At 40.2% G+C, this 18,498-nt stretch overlaps 1 protein-coding gene across 43 annotated transcripts in view; it reads right to left on the bottom strand.

Annotated features, from left to right (window-relative positions):
- The window catches only part of PUM1 (pumilio RNA binding family member 1), a 134,654-nt gene that overhangs the window by 66,255 nt on the left and 49,901 nt on the right, over nt 1-18,498 (bottom strand). For 29 of the 43 annotated variants that reach the window (XM_055390197.2, XM_055389979.2, XM_063700904.1 and 26 more), the window contains 2 exons: nt 9,744-9,852; nt 8,602-8,780 (listed from right to left, as the gene is read on the bottom strand). The exons of 9 other annotated variants lie outside the window; for them this stretch is intronic. In XM_055390197.2, coding sequence (XP_055246172.1) covers nt 8,602-8,780; nt 9,744-9,852 — 288 coding nt within the window. The remainder of the gene's footprint in view (nt 1-8,601; nt 8,781-9,743; nt 9,853-18,498) is intronic. 5 more of the 43 variants (XM_055389982.2, XM_055389998.2, XM_055390090.2 and 2 more) reach the window with 1 other exon arrangement.

The raw sequence follows: 18,498 nt of genomic DNA, 5'->3' as shown, positions 1-18,498 counted from the left end.
CTATAATCCCAGCACTTTGGAAGGGCAAGGCAGGATCACTTGAGGTCAGGAGTTCAAGACCAGCCTGGCTAACATGGTGAAACCCTGTCTCTAAGAAAAATACAAAAATGAGGCAGCACCTGTAATCCCAGCTACTCGGGAGGCTGAGGCAGGACAATCGCTTGAACCCAGGAGGCGGGGGTTGCAGTGAGCCAAGATCACACCATTGCACTCCAGCCTAGGCAACAAGAGTGAAACTCGTCTTTTTTTTTTTTTTTCTTTTTTTAAAGGAAAGAAAGGAGGATAAAGCAGCAGTTGGAAGTTTCAACAACAAGCAAGACAGCTGGTTGCAGGGGATGTGCACTAGTCATATCAATGCTCTGCATTATCTTTCCTCAGGGGCTCTTCACAAGGGCTTTACTGAGAACCTGCTCAGCTCATCTACATGCTGACTGGCCTGAAATCTCTTTTGTGGTGGTGTTTTTTAAGACGGAATCTTGCTCTGTTGCCCAGGATGGAGCGCAGTGGTGCGATCTTAGGTCACTGAAACCTCCACCTCCCAGGTTCAAGTGATTCTCCTGCCTCAGCCTCCCCAGTAGCAAAGATTACCGGCATGCACCACCATGCCCGGCATGGCCTGAAATCTTGACTGCTAAGTTACACTTTCAGCCACTAATTTACATTCTCAGTTATACTGCCACGGGCCAGATTTTCAAATATTTCCCTGCAATGTGTTGCATTTTACCAATATCGTACAGGCCATTCCTACAAAATACCGGGTTTTCTACTCTGAATAAGCTATTGATGCCTAACCAAAATAGTGGGCTCCTTCTTTTAGAGAGTGGGGAACCCAAGGGAAGTTTCTAATTCTTGATCTGGGAAGGTGTTATATGGGTGTTTTGATTTTGCAGAAATTCAAGACGAACATTTATGGCTCGTACACTTCTCTGAACATAGGTCATATTTCAATATAAAGTTTACTTAAAACAAAAAAGAAACTCAAGAAATCAACAATGGCCCTCCATAAAAATGACCGGCAGAAGTCTGACTTCTGAGTAAAAACAAAAGCACAAATAGGAAACCATTCTGTCAAAAGTCTGTTATTAAGAGATAGTATCAGCTGCACGCAGTGGCTCATGCCTGTAATCCTAGCACTTTGAGGCAGAAGCGGAAGGATCTAGGTTGAAGCCTAGAGTTCAAGACAAGCCTGGGCAACACAGAGGAGACGCCATCTCTAAAAAAAAAAGTTTTTAAAAAAATTAGCTGGGCAAGGTGGCATGCGCCTGTAGTCCTTGCTACTCAGGAGGCTGAGGCAAGAAGACCACTTGAGCTCAGGGGTTCAAAGCTGCAGTGAGCTGTGGGGTGGGCACTTGATCTACTCCAAGAATAGATAAAATAAAGGATATGAAAAAGAAAAGAAAAATAAAAGACTTGACTGATACTTTGAGATCTCCTGTTATTCTGAAAGCTGCTCTCCTGAAGTTTGAGATTCCTATCGGGAATACTACCAAAAATTTACAGTGAATGCTCAGAACAAAATATGCACTGGCAATGCACTCCAGTCTGGGGACAAAGTGAGACCCTGAGTTTATTTCATTAATAGCAGTATCAGGTTCAAGATCCTTAAAATGGTCTCTTAAAAACATGAAGACCCTAAAGACAATAGAAGAAAGGTATAAATGGGCTAAGTTTTATGAAAATTTTACACTTCTGAAAAATATTTAAGATAAACTATTCACAGCTGTGTGAAGTTTTGTTTTTTTTGTTTTTGTTTTGTTTTGTTTTGTTTTTTTGAGACAGGGTCTCGCTCTTTCACCCTGACTAGAATGCAGTACTGCAATGATAACTCACTGCAGCCTTGACCTCTAGGGCTCATGCGATCCTTCCACCTTAGCCTCCCAAGCAGCTATGACTACAGATGCACACACCATGCCTGGCTGATTTTTTATTTTTTGTAGAGATGGGGTCTTGCTATGTTTCACAGGCTAGATTCAAACACCTGGCTTCAAGTGATCCTCCTGCCTTGGTCTCCAAAAGCTCTGTGATTACAAGTGTGAGCCATAACACCTAGCCCAGTCTTTTAAAAGATACTGAACCCGCCAGGTGCGGTGGCTCACACCTGTAATCCCAGCACTTTGAGAGGCCGAGGCAGGCGGATCACCTGAGGTCAGGAGTTCAAGACCAGCCTGGCCAACATGGTGAAACCCCATCTCTACTAAAAATACAAAAATTAGCCAGACGTGGTGGTGCACACCTGTAATCCCAGCTACTCGGGAGGCTGAGGCAGGAGAATCGCTTGAACCCTGGAGGCGGAGGTTGCAGTGAGCCAAGATCACACTGCTGCACTCCAGCCTGGGTGACAGAGCAAGACTCTGTCTCAAAAAAATAAAAATAAAAAAAGTACTGAACCAGGGTGCACAGAACCTACATTCTATCTCAACTGCTAACACTTACTGGTCATGGGACTTTGGACAGGTCATTTAATCTCTGAGACTTTGTTTACTCATGAATAACAATGAAATAATGCATGCCTAAAAGTTTTATAAAGATAAGCCATTTTACACAAATGTAATATAATAGTAGTAATAAAGAGACGCACTGGGATGGTGTTTCGTTGTAACACTATACATGACATCAAGAATAAACATCTCAAATGTCCCAATTAAGTGGTTTAAATCTCAAATACAAGTATACGGCCAATATGGCCCTCCCAGGGGCATTGTCATTTGCACAAAGCAGTGGTTCTATGATTAGGGTTAGGCATCGCAATCTTTTTAAATTCACAGGTGGCTGGGCCCACCCTCTGCACCAGAGATTGATCTGATTGGTCTGTAGAGGTTCCTGCAAATGTCGTGAAAAGCTTCTCCTCAAACAGCTCGGGTAAGTATCCACAATTGAGAACCAAGGTAATTAAATGCAACATAAGCATCAGAAAGGCATGGTTTGTGATTTGCTTTTTTGTTATATATTATCGAGTACATACAGTACTGGAAAAGTCTATTAGCTAAATGAATAAATGAAAAAGGCTTAACAGCATCTTTTAATTATGGGCTTTCTTTAGCTGAATGTTAACCCAAAGCTATAGTGCTCAAATACAACCTTCAGTAAAATGCTCAAATTGCAAGTGGCCAAGCCCAATCAAAATCTCAAGAGTGGAACCAAGATGGGTGCTGAGAGATCTCAGACCTACAGAGAGGCAGAGAAATTGCTAAATATCAAAGAACTGGGAGAAAAGCAGACGTAGGTAGAACTATATATTGTTGAGGTCAGAATCCATGCACTTATGGCTCAACTTCCTCAAAAGACTCACATAAAGGGGGGAATACTTCCTAATATACCTATTAATTCTGAATGAAGTCAGAAGATTTCAAATCTATTTACTACTCTTACTGCCATGATCTTAAAAGAAAGCTTCACGCAGCAGAAGTCATATTTAATGGGATTAGTCATTTTCCTCCCTTCTTTCTACAAAGTATTTTATACCTGCTTGACACACTGAGTCCAAAAACTATAACAATGTTAACTAAAACACTGGTTTCTCCTGCACACACTTACCCATTTTCACAAAATGCCAAAAAACTGAAATGTCTGATTCCTTTGAAGTACAACAATGTCAAGCTCTACCGGTAATTTAAAATTTCAAATATAAATTAGCTGGGTGTGGGCCGGGCACAGCGGCTCACGCCTGTAATCCCAGCACTTTGGGAGGCTGAAGCAGGCGGATCATGAGGTCAGGAAAGCGAGACCATCCTGGCTAACACAGTGAAACCCCATCTCTACTAAAAATACAAAAAAATTACCCGGGCATGGTGGTGGGCGCCTGTAGTCCCAGCTCCTCTGCAGGTTGAGGCAGGAGAATGGCATGAACCCGGGAGGCGGAGCTTGCAGTGAGCCAAGATTGTGCCACTGCGCTCTAGCCTGGGCAACAGAGCAAGACTCCGTCTCAAAAAAAAATAAAAATAAAATAAATAAATAAATAAATTAGCTGGGTGTGGTGGCACATGCACTCCTGTAGTCCCAGCTACTGGGGAGGCAGGGGCACAAGAATCACTTGAACCCAGGAAGCAGAAGTTGCAGTGAGCTGAGATCACATCACTGCGTTCCAGGTGACAGAAAGAGACAGAAAGAGACAGAAAGAGATTGTCTCAAAAAAAAAAAAAATTCAAATATTAAAAATTATAAGTTTGAAACTGCTAGCCATGTGAAATACTTCTTAATTTAACACATTAAATCTGATCCTTGTTTGAGGATTCCTACTCACAAACAATGCCAGTATGGCACAGTTGAAAGCAATATAGCTAAAAATTGAAATTAGAACAAAGTTTGAATTCAGCCCCCCATTTCCCCTCTAAGACTCAGTTTTCTCATCTATAAATTAATAGAGACAATAGTATCTACCTCAAAGTGTTGTTCCAAGGACTAAACAAGGAAATTCATGAAAGTACAGTTGTCTTTTTAAAAAAATACTTTATCCAATTTTCACATTTTTTCCCCATTGCCTTTTTCATAGTGCCCTCACCAGCCCTCCCCACCAAGGCTTAAAAATTGCTAGACATACTATGTTTTTTCCCCTAGGAAACTTTTAAGGCTCTAATCATTAGACTCTTTGTCCAGCTGAGTTTTCTGAGACACGCGTATGATAGCAGTGCTTATCAAACTTTAATGTGCACACAAATCATCTGGGTAGTCTTGTCAAAATGCAGATTTTGATTCATTCGCTCTCAGGTATGATCTGAGATTCTGCGTTTCTGATAAGCTCCCAAGTGATGCTAATGCTGTTGGCCCACTGACTTTGGTAGTGAGACTTCTAATGTTTACAAAGCATTTTCACATATGCTACACAGCCGTATGAATTAGACTTTGTTAAGTTTTGATTATCCTCATTTTGCAGATGAATTAAGGTCCATTTGAAACTCAAACCCCTGATTTCTATCTGCATTACATTGTACAGAAGTTTTCAAACAAAACCTATGAAAGTTAAGTAGCACTGGTTACCTAAAGTAAATGCAGTGAAACCTAGACAAACAAGTTTCACGGCCCAAATAGATGTATACTACGAATGTGTACACATCCTCCAGATCAAAAAGCAGATACTCTCTACAGAACAAACAGAAAGACCTTCCCAATATATTTTTTCTAAAAATTTTTCTTCTGTGAGGTTAAGGTGGTCATTACCCTAATCAAAGTTTAGAGTGATCTTCTCATTTCCCTGGGCACCATAAACCAGCAAGGTAGAAATCATGATCCACTTTTTGGCTGGCTAGGCTTCCACCTATTTGAAAAAGATCAGCTGGTATTCCAGAGAGCAGGGTCCTTAGACGGCAATCTCACCCATGGGCCTCAAAAATACAATAATTACATCTGATTTTGTAACCACCCTGAACCATGGGGGGCTGTGGGGCGAGCACCTGTTCTACTCCAAGAATAAATAAAGGATACAAAAGAAAAGAAAAATAAAAGACTTGATTGATATTTTTGAGCTCTATTATTCTGAAAGCTGCTCTCCTAAAGTTTGAGATTCCTATGTGGAATACTACCAGAAATTTACAGTGAACGCTCAGAACAAAATAAGGTTGCCAGATTCTTCTTGTTAGCCGGAATGTATTCTTATCACAGAAGCCAAAGCCACTAAACTGAGACCATTTGTACAATCAAAATGAATTCAAGCTAGACAAAGAGCTAAACAGCTTCAATCTAGCCGTAACCAGCAAAGTTCACTGAAAATGGTAAACCACTATATAGAGATTTATTTTAGTTCTGAACACCTTTACCTGAAAAGTTAAAGTCTCAATTATCTGTTGTCAGTGTGTAAGAATAACTTCTTAGTTACTTGCTTTGAGGTCTACAATCACTATACCATCAGAGATGATGCTTTCAGCTCTCAGGATTAAAGTGAGGCTTACTGGAATTAACGGTGATACAGCTACCCCAAAAGTAAAAATACGTGGATGCCCTGACCCCATACACTACCAAATACCACTCCTCCTTTAGAACAATTATCTACAAGAAGCAAAAATCCTATCTTCCTGGTTCTCTGAATTCAACACTTTAAATGACAGACTAGATTTTAAAAGAAAAGGCTCACTTTCCTCAAGAAGATGTATGCATACTATGACAAAAATAAAGTGATTCAGGCTTCCACAAAAAGAGCTTTGGTCAGGTGTCATCCTGACCAACAGGCAGAGCAAAGTCAGGTTAGGTATAAAATCAAGAGGATACAACCACAAAGCTGATAATCAGTTCACTGGCCGGGCGCGGTGGCTCACGCTTGTAATCCCAGCACTTTGGGAAGCCGAGGTGGGAAGATCACCTGAGGTCAGGAGTTTGAGACCAGCCTGGCCAACATGGGGAAACCGGGTCTCTACTAAAAATACAAAAATTACCCGGGCATGGTGGCAGGCACCTGTAATCTCAGCTACTCAGGAGGCTAAGGCAGGAGAATCGTTTGAACCCTGGAAGTGGAGGTTGCGACGAGCCAAGATCGTGCCATTGCACTCCAGTCTGGGCGACTAGAGTGAAACTCCACCTCAATAATAATAACAATAATAATCAGTTCACTGAGCCACAGGTCTCCACCCACCAGAAGACTGTATGTGCCAACAAGTGGCTTGATGTCACTAGATCAGTCCTCTTGTATCACTCTATAGATGCAATCTAAGTCAAACTATGGGATAATATTCCATTACCCACAATCTTCCTTCTAAAAGAAGCTGGAACACAGATTTGGAGAATTTTCATTTATCTTTATGCATACCTCAGAATTTTCATTTATCTTTATGCATACCTCAGAAGCTCAGTAAATTATCTTGATGGTTAAAGTCCAATCTTCTGGCCCCATCTATCTAGCCTGAAGTCTTAACCTCCTCTGTCACGATTCTTTTGTAAAAGAGGTAAATCACCAGTCTCCCAGGACAAATGATACAGCTTTTGTCATCAAAATAACCGTCTAGTGAGATGATTGTTTAAAGAGAGAAAAATAAGTGGCAAAATGATTCAATCCCGCCACGTATCTTCCTCCTAATTCCAACTATTTTTCTGCCTCCTACAAGCTTCACAGTAATGCAGGCACATGCCTCCTGGTTAGTGCCCAAGAATTAGAAACTGATCACACACATGACAGAGAATTCACAGCTAGAGTCACAGGTTCCAGTTCACCACACTAGCAACCTACTGACGCACAACACTAATTTCTGCTGAGGAATCTGTGCTCATAAGATGAGGAAAGAGTGAGGACAGAAAAAGAGGTGAGCTGGGGATAGGGTGAAGAAAGAGAAGTAACTCACATCCAAAGGGTAGATCTTGTTCTTCCCAAGCAGCCCCTTGGGAAAGTTCAAATAACAGGAGCCATCTCCTATCTGATTCACAAGCTACTAAACCTGACCTAGGTCTCTGCAGGGTCAAAACACCGAAAAGCAATCAGGTCAGCTTTAGAATAGCTAGTACTTAAGAACTGTACTTGACACTTGAGAAAGCTGCACCAAAAATGAACTACTGTTACTCTAACAAAATTTAATGTGGAATAGGGAAAGTAGGACCAAGCCTCTGATACCCAGCAAAAGATGTATAACACTAAGAAATACTGAGCAACAAATGCTATTAAAGAAAGACAGTTATAATATTAATTCTCAATTTGTGGGAAAGAAGGTTCTTCTGCTGTTCTTTCCCACAAATTACATTAAAATCTCTTAAATGACTGTTATCAGGTGATATCAGCCCAAAATGACTGCAGGGAGAAATGTCTTTGAAAAAGTACAAAACAAGTTTAGACAGGAGAAAGGGAGGGAAGAAGATTCATGTGCCTCTCATGGCCTTCCTGTCTGTGACCTGGAATATGACAACAGTCGCAGAATTCAAAATGAAGAAGACTCAAATGGAAATACATCTTAACACTTCTCGATCTAGAAAGTTAATGATAAAGAAAGAAATTGTTTTGAGAAAGGTTATCACAGATGCTCACAGAAAAATGCTTAAGACTTAAAAAGAAAGAGGCTATAGACACAGAGACTTATTTGACTACAATTTAGCATCAGAGAGGTCAGTGATAATGAATCAAAAAAATTCGTAAGAAAGAATTAACAGAATCCCTAATTTCTTGACAGGCCAGGTGTGAGAAACAAAGCCGTTCAAGGAGGGCCAAAGAGGATTCTATAATTAAATCGTAGCTAACAAAACAAGAATAGCCCTATAATCTGATCTATATTAAGGTTTCTCGGGTATTGGCAAATCACTGCTCTCAAATCTGGAATTCCCTGTTAACATCCCAGCATCAGCTTTATTTTTTTAATTCCTTCACCACCCCCCTTTTGTTTTTATTTTAAAGTAAAAATGGTGTTTTCTGATAGACCAATGAACTTTGATCCAGATTTCAGTTCTTATCTCACAATACTATCAATGTGTCCCCCCACCAAAACATTATTACTTTAGTTTTTAAAAGTTGAGTTTACATCTCCTACTATGTTTGCTGAGTTCTATTTACAACAAACGTTGTTTGAAAATACCCTGTAATTAATGCTGTGAACATCTAAGGAAACTAAACAGGCATGTTTTGCTTTAGGGGAAAAAAAGAGAGAGAGAGAGAGAGAGAGAGAGAGAGATAGGAACAAGTTCCTCAAGCCAACTTACAAATCCTCCTTTTCTTAGACAGGAATCGCCCGGGGATGAGCTCAACACATACTCCACCATGCTAACGCCTAGTCCCCCACTCTCCGATCGTGGGGACAGTACAGAATTGACCTCACTGTTCACATGGAAACTCTGACCAGGTCTTCTCTGCACCATGATTGGCTGGGAAACTGAATGATCTACAAAAAAGATACACAAGCATGATACAGTGCAGCCAGAGGCTCAAACAAATTATGAGTGATGTCTCATGGATAAACCAATGGAATCAGGAAACTTGCCATGGTCAGTTGAGCCAAAACCTCCTATCGTGTCCCTCACTGTATGATATTCAACATAAGCTAAGGAAATGGAACACACTCCTCATTTATCCAGGATAGCAGAGGAATACAACAGTTTATCTAGCTTATCTGGTTTATCTAGCTGAGTGGATAAAATTTTTACCCCTTTATAAGTAAAAGGATTTCTTTTTAATATATTTTATTAGTATTACTAAAACAAAATATGATTTTACTGCCCTTTTTAAAAACAATATAATTTGTTCTTTTCTGACAATTCACTGACATCATGAGGTTCCATGCTTACGTTGTACTGTAATACACGACATTGGCTTTTGGGTTTTCTGTCTCCTTCCTCCCTATCATCTGTCACTTTTTCTGCTGTCAGTGTGTCTGCCTCTGTAAGTTCTCCCCATCCCTCTTCAGGGGTAGTATGCCAGAAGAATGTCCATGCCCAGTGACTTGATTTGGTCCCAATCACGTTTAAAGATAGATCATTCCATACACGGTACACAAGGGCAAGGGGAGAAAAAGAAACATGAACTTCAAATGGCAGGTGTGGATTTTCTAATTCCAAGTATGCTGACAGCAGTACAGAACAAAACGTTACAGCTGAAATTATGGTCGTTTCAAATAAGACCATTCCCCTGTGGCTAGCACTTCAAAAAATATTGAAGATATGATTTTGTGTTAATTATGTTTTAATAAATTACATCATATAAGCTCCTTAATGGCAATTATACTACAGGAGAGGACACTGCTTGACATGCTTATGTCACTGATGTAAAATTCATGACTTGCCAATTGCTGAGGAAAGGAGCTCTAAGACAGGCATAAATCACAGTACAGATGCTAGATCTAGATTACCTGATGTTCCCCAGGCACTGTCTCGCCATTGATCACCCAGGAATATTCCTTTTGGTCCATCTTTGCTGGATTCATCTGTTTCCCAAAACTTTTTACCTGGCAAGAGCTGCTGCAAATTAAAAATAATAGATGCTTTTAAAGAATTCATAAAGGATGAAAGTACAGCAGTCAACACTTTCTTTTAGACAAGGGTACTGAAGATGCTCACGTGCCCTGAAGGTCTTTAATTAAAGTGTTCCAACTACACAACTGTGGTCAGAACACTGCTATATATTTAGTAAAAGTCACAGAGAGGCCTAAGGCAAGGTGGGGGGCAGGGGTGGGGACACTGATCAAGCCATCCAATAGAGGCTCAACTTAAATATCTAGAATTACTCGCTTAACCCATGCCAAGATTTTTAAGGAGTGGGGAAGGGAACTAACAGTGACCCTATTAGCTAACTACTAAGTGGACTCTTACTGAAAAAGAAAGTATTTACAACTATTAAACACTTCTCTCTATACGTGTACTAACTACCAGACAAAGTTACTCAAGCTGGAGCATGAACCAGCTATGAACCTCAGCTATGGAATGCCAGAGGCAAAATTCACTTCCTTTATACACAGAGACTCCATTAACCAAAATACTTCCCAACCACAACACTAACCTATTCCAAGATTTTGGAAGGACAGAAAAGCTATTCCTTCATTACTGAAGGGAAATAAAATCTCCTAACCTCCATTAATTTTTTTAACAATACTTGGTAATGCCATTAAAGTGACTTCACAAATCACTCCATGCTTCAGAGAAACAGGGATCGCTGGCCATAAGCCAACATGAGAAGTTTATACTAGCTTCAACAAAAAAATGCAAAGTACCCTTCAAGCAAGACACAGTACAGTTTTGCATAAGATCAAAGCACCAGTGACCAGGCTTACAAAGTAAAATTCCACAGAACTCTATCATTCTTGGTTCTGGTCATCAGCTTTACTGACTAAAATGCCCCCTCTTATTTCCTCTAATTATGTTTTCAACAGCTATTACACAGGAAACTAAGATGTTTGAGATAGTATTTAACCACCATTTTTGAGCACAAAAATACCTGGAGAGGTGAATTTCTCACAAGAACACAATAAAAAACCAGAAAGCACAAAACATTTCCTCTCCTTGACGATAAAGGTTTAACTTTCCCATTTAACCCATAACCCAATGATAATGGAAAAATAATTAAACTCTGCTCTCACTAAAATAAATCTCTGCTTCCCAAATCTAATTTCTGGGTTTCTCGGCATAATTTTCATCTACCTTTAAGTGGCTCTATAATCTATCTCATGGACGTGGGTTACTGCCTGGACCAAAGCAGTTTGCCATACATTTTGCTCTTAAGGACCTAATTTGTTGTTTACTAATTAAACAAGATTGAGACAAAAAAAAACATTTGTCTGGTATTTAATTGCACAGATACCTAAGTTTCCTTGAAAATGAACAGTTATAAGTAGCAGTCTTCCTGGTGTACCACTTACTACCCTAAGGGCATTTGGGGGAGGGTGAGGATCAGGGTAAAATGGGAAAGAGCCCCGATCTACGATCGACGGTAAGCATTAGGGTCGGGAAGCACTAAACTGGACAACCTTGAAGTGCCCTAGGAAATCTTACTAAACTGCCCTGAACCTCATTCTCTTTTTATTGATGAAGAAAATATCGTTCAAGTTGCTGTGATGATTAGAAATATTGTTGATGAGTGCCTAGCACAACAGGTTCTCAATAATGTATTCAAAAACATCACACCTAGGCAAAAGAGCGGTCAAACCAGGTCACAGAGGGGATACTGAAAATTAATGTAAACTATGCAAAGGACAATTCAAGAATTATTTTTAAACTTATTTTTCTCCTTTTAGTCTCAAAAATGTCCTGTCCCCTGCAAGGCCGGGGGCGGTGGCTCACGCCTATAATCCTAGCACTTTGGGAGGCCAAGGCAGGAGCATCACGAGTTCAGGAGATGAAGACCATCCTGGCTAACACAGCGAAACCCTGTCTTTACTAAAAATACAAAAAAAAAAAAAATTTGGTCGGGCGTGGTGGTGTGTGCCTGTAGTCCCAGCTCCTCAGGAGGCTGAAGCAGGAGACTAGCTTGAACCCAGGAGTGGGAGGGTGCAGTGAGCTAAGATCATGCCACTGAACTCCAGCCTGGGCAACAGAGGGAGACTCCATCTTCAAAAAAAAAAATCCAGTCCGAAGATTACAATTAAAATTTCTTTCCTCATTGGTTATACCCTTTCTCCAATTAAAATTCTGATTTTTTTTCTCCCGTATTTTGTGCAAAGCAAAAGCAACTACTCTTTTGTATTCCAGAAGAAAGAATGTCAGCCTAAGGAGGGTCTCACTTGTTTTATTCTCCACATAATAGTGCAAAGAACGCTAAGGTGATCAAAACCATTCTTGTCCTTTAAATGTTTTAAGAGTTCATTCCTCACAGAAACTTGTAAATGTTTATTTAAAACTCAAGGAACAGGGCCCAGCATGGTGGCTCACGCCTGTAATCCCAGCACCTTGGGAGGCTGAGGCAGGTCAATCACCTGAGGTCAGGAGTTCGAGACTAGAATGGCCAACATGGCAAGATCCCCGTCTCTACTAAAAAACACAAAAATCAGTTGCGTATGGTGGTGCACATCTGTAGTCCCAGCTACTCGGGAGGCTGAGGCACAAAAATTGCTTGAACCAAGGACGCAGAGGTTGCAATGAGCCAAGATCACGCCATTGTACTCCAGCCTGGGCAAGAGAGCAAGACTGTCTCAAAAACAAAAAAAAACACCTCAAGGAACAGTTTCCAAAAGTACCAGCCTCCATATGTAAATATAGTCTTATCCATAATTTGTAAAATTGCTTATAGAAAGCAGCAGCCTTTCAGCTCAAGGCTTCAAAAATCAGTTCTGGGATCCTGTCACCTTTCATGATAGCATACCAGGCTGTCATAATGTGCAAAGCCAGGAGAAGCAGGTGAACACATAAGCAAGGTTATTTTCAGGGTAAATTCTCTCAAAAGGAAGCAACAATACAGCAAACATGAAGCAAAGTGCTACTAGGTTGGTGCAAAAGTGTGGTTTTTGCCACTATGGCAAAAAAAGAAAGCAAAAGACTGAACCAAGGTGCTTGGGCAAAGACAGAAGCAAAATTAGCAAAGCTCTTAAAAGTCTCTGGATCTTACTCAGTCTTTCTCCCTTTCCTCCAAAACATATGCATCTATACTCAGCTGCTGTGGTTAGCAGCATCTGAAATGACTCTTAATGATCTTCACTTACAAGTACTCATACCCTGAGTAATCCCCTTCCCCTGACTGCGGGCTAGACCTATGACATGCCTCTAAGAAATAACATAAGACAAGTCATGGGATGTTCCTTTCAAGATGTTACAAAAGCTGTGATTTCCATCTTGCTTGTCCTCTTCTATCTATTGTCCTGATTGCTTACTCTGATGATGACTGCTGCTATGTTGTGAGCTGCCCTATATAGACGCCACATGAAGCCAAGAGAGAGACATCTCTGGACAACAGCTACATATACAAAGCTGTTGCTCCGCAGCTTCCCACTGAACTCTGCCTCTGCCCTGAGTCATTTACACACAATTAAGAACTGAGATCCTCCGTCCAACAACCAGCAAAGAATGGATTCTGATGGTTGATACCACATGAGTGAGTTTGGAAACAGACCTTTCTCCAAGCAAGTTTGAGACAGACCTTTCTCCAAGCAAGCTTTGAGATGAATGCAGCCAAAGTTGAAATCATGACTGCAGCTTGTGAAGGACCCTGAAGCAGATGACTCAGGAAAGTCATGCCTAGGTTTCTAACCTATAGCAACTATGAGGCTTAAACAACTGTCTTGTTTTAGGCAGGGCATGGTGGCTTACACCTGTAATCCCAGTGCTTTCTAAGGGTGAGGCCAGGAGTCTAAGATCAGACTTAGCAACCAACATAGCGAGACTCTAGCTTTACAAAAGACTTTTTAAAAATCAGTCCGGAGTGGTGGCACACCCCTGCAGTCCCAGCTACTCAGGAGGCTGAGGTGGGAAGACTCCTTGAGCCCAGAGGTTTGAAGCTGCAGTGAGCTACGATTACACCACTGCACTCCTGCCTGGGCAACAGAGTGAGACCCTATCTCTTAAAACACACACACATACACACACACACATACACACTGTGCTGTTTCAAGCCACTAAATTTTAGGGTGATTTGTTAAGCAGCAATAACACAGTTGTGAATATGTGGAAGTATTTTTGTATATTTGAAGCACTTCTTTAGGAGTCTGTTTTCAAGAAACACTTCTTGTTCCATTTCTAATATTTAAATGTAAGTGATGAAACTAAAATCCTTTTCAATTGAAAAAAAGTAAAAGACTGGCTTTTTTAACTCGGCAAAATCAAATCAATTTAGACATGTTGAGCTTACTGAGAATTAGTAGCAATCACTTATATTCAACAGTCAGCTAAAAGATACCTAACTGTTCAAATCTGATCATATTAAAAGGAGTTAGAAACTACTGAATTATAAAACCAAATGATAATGTGCTATCCAAGTACAATTTCAAATTGAACAGTAAACTCTCTGGAGGTAACATCATCCACAGCGTTGGGTAAAATATCCTAGTTTGCCGACCCACTGGCATAAATACCAGCAGTTGCCAAATCTTCACTTAACACACAATAACCAAAAATGTAAATGCATCCAACCTATGAAAAGATAGTTCCTATCCACCCCATCAAGAATTTGGAAATAAAGACTGGTTTTTTTGACAAGGCGAAAAGTAACAGATCACAAGAGAGATGTACAGAGTTTGTTTTAAAGAATAACTTAGCAGTAAGAGGATTAAATGATGTGACAATTCCAAAAGAAGATAACAGGAATTAGGAATTGGTCCAACAAAAGCAAAAGAGACCCAAGGAATCAGATGTAGCCAGTATTATCCAGGTGACACATTTAAGGGCAGGGCATACGATGCACAAAGAAGCCTATTCTTATCAAAGCAATTAATGCATCTGGTTAGATAGTAGCTTAATTACACTGGACACTAAAAACACCCAAGTAATCTCCCTGGCTCCAACTCTGCTTACCAAGCCACCTTCTTAAACGAACTGGCTTCCTCCTATAGCCAACCATGCCAATCACCAAACACAACCATCCTTGTCCATCTAAGAGTTGTTTTTTTTCCTTAAAAAAAAAAAAAATCAGCAGACTGCATTTTGGTTTTCATACATTAGCCTCTTGTTGTTCTGGTTAGTGTGGGGTCAATATCACAACCCAATCATCTGAATTAGTAATAACAGTCCATTTCAAGATCTACAAACTGAGAACCATGACTTGGGGAGTCCTATCATCCCCAGCAATAAAATAAATAGACCTTGTACTCTTTCTTGTAATGAAACATTAAGTGGAATTCCTAACTGCCCCACCAATAGTGTGTGCTCTCAAATTTCTGGGAGAAACACACACACGTACACTGTTTATCCCATCCTGAATCGTAAGTTTATAAAATAAAAAAACTTATGAAAAGTAAAAAAAAAAAAAAAAAAAAAAAAATTCAGTAAGCTTATCTATGAGGCTTCTGGAAAACAAAATAGAAGTCAAGCACTGGTTTACAAGCAATGTCAGCCACTTGAGACACTTCTTTTAAATTTGTCTGGAAACACCTTTTTTCCTTTCCATCTAACAAAAAAGAACAATACGCAAAACCACACTTAACACTTAACAATCAATCATGTCATAAACCCCTACACCAAGAACCCTTAAAACACGGATTAAGACAATAAAAAGTGGAGAATATCAAGAAACTCTAAGCTTCGTATTTTAAGAACAGTGATAAAGACCCATGAATGCTCTGAAATCACTTTAAACTAGTTTTAAATCCCAGCTGTGTGAATTTTATCCTCTTCTGCTTTCTCTCACCTATAAAATGACCTATTGTGTACAATGAAAGAGATAACACATGTAATGACATAATACAATGCTGAAACAGTAAACAAAAAATCAGCTACCATCCTTCTTTAAAAGAGCAAAGTAGCAGCCAATAGACATCACAATACTAATAATTTGTCAATGAAATGCTCCCATGTCAAACTATCAGACACAGTGATCATGACATCACCTAGGCCATGTCAGTACAAACCTCATTTACATTAACTACCCCAACAAAACAGCACTACAAGAACCATGATTACAGCTTTTCAGGAACTGCAGAGGCAAGACAATTATTGCCTGGACTTGTTTGACCATACCACCACTAATATTTGAATAGGGATTTATCAATGAGGTTTACTGATGATCTCAACAGTAAAAGGGCTCTCCAGCAACTACTCTGTACTCAAAAGGAATAAAATATTAGGTAACTGCTTACACACTCAATACAGGCTGCACAGAGCAACTCTCAGAGCAGAAATTGAGTATCTTAAGAAATACTACTAATATGGACGTTACAACCTTGCAGACGTGATCAGTTTGATCATGTTATTATCTAGCATCTCTAACTTACAACACAAGCTTAGCTTCACTGGAATGTAGCCAATGCAGGAAACAAATGCTTGATATTTAACTAGCTGGTAAGACAGACCAACAACCAAAACAATTATTAATCTCTTAGTATATATCTCGCCACACTCTCAGTACATTAAGAGAAGATGACATCAACTCAGAGAAAGGACCTTTCAGAACTAACTGAAATGAGGAAGTTTGATTGGTAACCACTGATAATCACATGTGGTAGTCTTACTTGTAAAAATTTTGCATTTTTCACAACTTAGTCTCTCCATACCACAGACTGTTGTTGTGAAATCAAGTGAGATAGTATATGAAGTGCTTTTATAAATACTAAGAACTATACTGATATTATGTTATACTAAAGCTTTATTTAAAGCTTTAACTTATTAAAACATATCTTTAAGAAAAGCCAAGTTCATTCATTCCTCGTTAGCGTAATTCTTTTGGAAGGGCCTCAGAAACTACATACGTATCAAAAGTCACAGCCAGGTATGATGGCTGATTCCTGCAATCCCAGCACTTTGGGAGGTGAGGCAGGAGGATAGCTTGAGTCTAGGAGTTAAAGACCAGCCTGGGCAACGTGTGACAGCCCATCTCTACAAAAACTTAAAAAAGCCAAGTGTGGTAGCACATGCCTGTGGTCCTAGCTATTCAGGAGGCTGACCTAGGTGGGAGGATCACCTGAGCCCAGGAGTTCAAGGCTGCAGTGAGCCGTGATTGTGCCACTGCACTCTAGCCTGGGCAACAGAGCAAGATCCAGTCTCAAAAAAAAAAAAAAATCTACGTTCAAAGTGTTTGTAAGAATAAAAAAAGTCAAGGCTGGATGCAGTGGCTCATGCTTGTAACCCCAGCACTTTAGGAGGCTGAGGTGGGAGGGTCACTTGAGGAGTTCGAGACCAGCCTGAGCAACATGCCAAGACCCAATCTCTATTTTTAAACATTAAAATTTAAAAAAAAAAGAATTAAAAAAGTTGAAAGTAGGCCTGTAATCTCAGCACTTTGGGAGGCTGAGGCGGGCGGATTGCTTGAGGTCAGGAGTTCAAGACCAGCCTGGACAACATGGTGAAACCCTGTCTCTACTAAAAATACAAAAATCAGCCAGGCGTAGTGGCCAGGCGCCTGTAATCCCAGCTACTCGGGAGGCTGAGGTAGCAGAATCACTTGAACCCAGGAGGCGGAGGTTACAGTGAGCCAAGATCGCACCACTGCACTCCAGCCTGGGCGACAGAGCAAGACTGTGTCTCAGAAAAAAAAAAAAAAAGTTGAAAGCAAACTGCAAACTAAGTATTCAACAATAAATTAGCTGTGGGCCTGGTGCAGTGGCCCACACCTATAATCCCAGCATATTGGTAGGCAGAAGGATCACTTGAGGCCAGGAATTCAAGACTAGCCTGTGCAACATAGTGAGACCCTGTCTCTTTAAATAAATAAATAAGCAAGCAAACAAGTTGTAGTTCAACAATGTAAGCTCACCAAAAATAGCCATAATGACTACATGTAATATTTATAAAATAACATTAAATTTTAAAAGTAAAATACAAAATTGTACATGTAAAGACTGCTTCTCCTCATGCATTCTTCCCTTTCGGATCAAGACTGGAAAGAAAAATAAAAGCAGAAGAGTGTTAGTGCACTGGGATTGTGAATTACTTATTTCAAAATATACTTTTGTTATGATTTTCAACTAATTCTCTAATAAATAAAACTGAGATTATGGTGGTCTGAAATTCACTGCAAATAAATAAGGCATATCTCTCAAGCAGATACATTTCACTTCAACATAATTTCATTTTCTTTTCCTTTTTTTTTTTTTTTTTTTTTTTTTTAAGACGGAGTCTCACTCTGTTGCCCAGGCTGGAGTGCAGTGGCATGATCTCGGCTCACTGCAAGCTCCACCTCCCGGGTTCACGCCATTCTCCTGCCTCAGCTTCCCGAGTAGCTGGGAATACGGGCACCTGCCACCAAGCCTGACTAATTTTTTGTATTTTTAGTAGAGACGGGGTTTCACCGTGTTACTCAGGATGGTCTTGATCTCCTGATCTCGTGATCTGCCCACCTCGGCCTCCCAAAGTGCTGGGATTACAGACGTGAGCCATCACGCCCAGCCACTTCAATGTAATTTATTTATTTTTCTTTTTTTTTTTTTTTTGAGATGGAGTTTCTCTATTGTTGCCCAGGCTGGAGTGCAATGATGCGATCTCAGCTCACCGCAACCTCCGCCTCCTGGGTTCAAGCATTTCTCCTGCCTCAGC

This window comes from Gorilla gorilla, chromosome 1, assembly GCF_029281585.2.
Source record: "Gorilla gorilla gorilla isolate KB3781 chromosome 1, NHGRI_mGorGor1-v2.1_pri, whole genome shotgun sequence".
NCBI classification, from domain to species: domain Eukaryota; kingdom Metazoa; phylum Chordata; class Mammalia; order Primates; family Hominidae; genus Gorilla; species Gorilla gorilla.
Note: the sequence above shows the minus strand (reverse complement) of the source record. Positions and strands in the feature narration are given on the sequence as shown.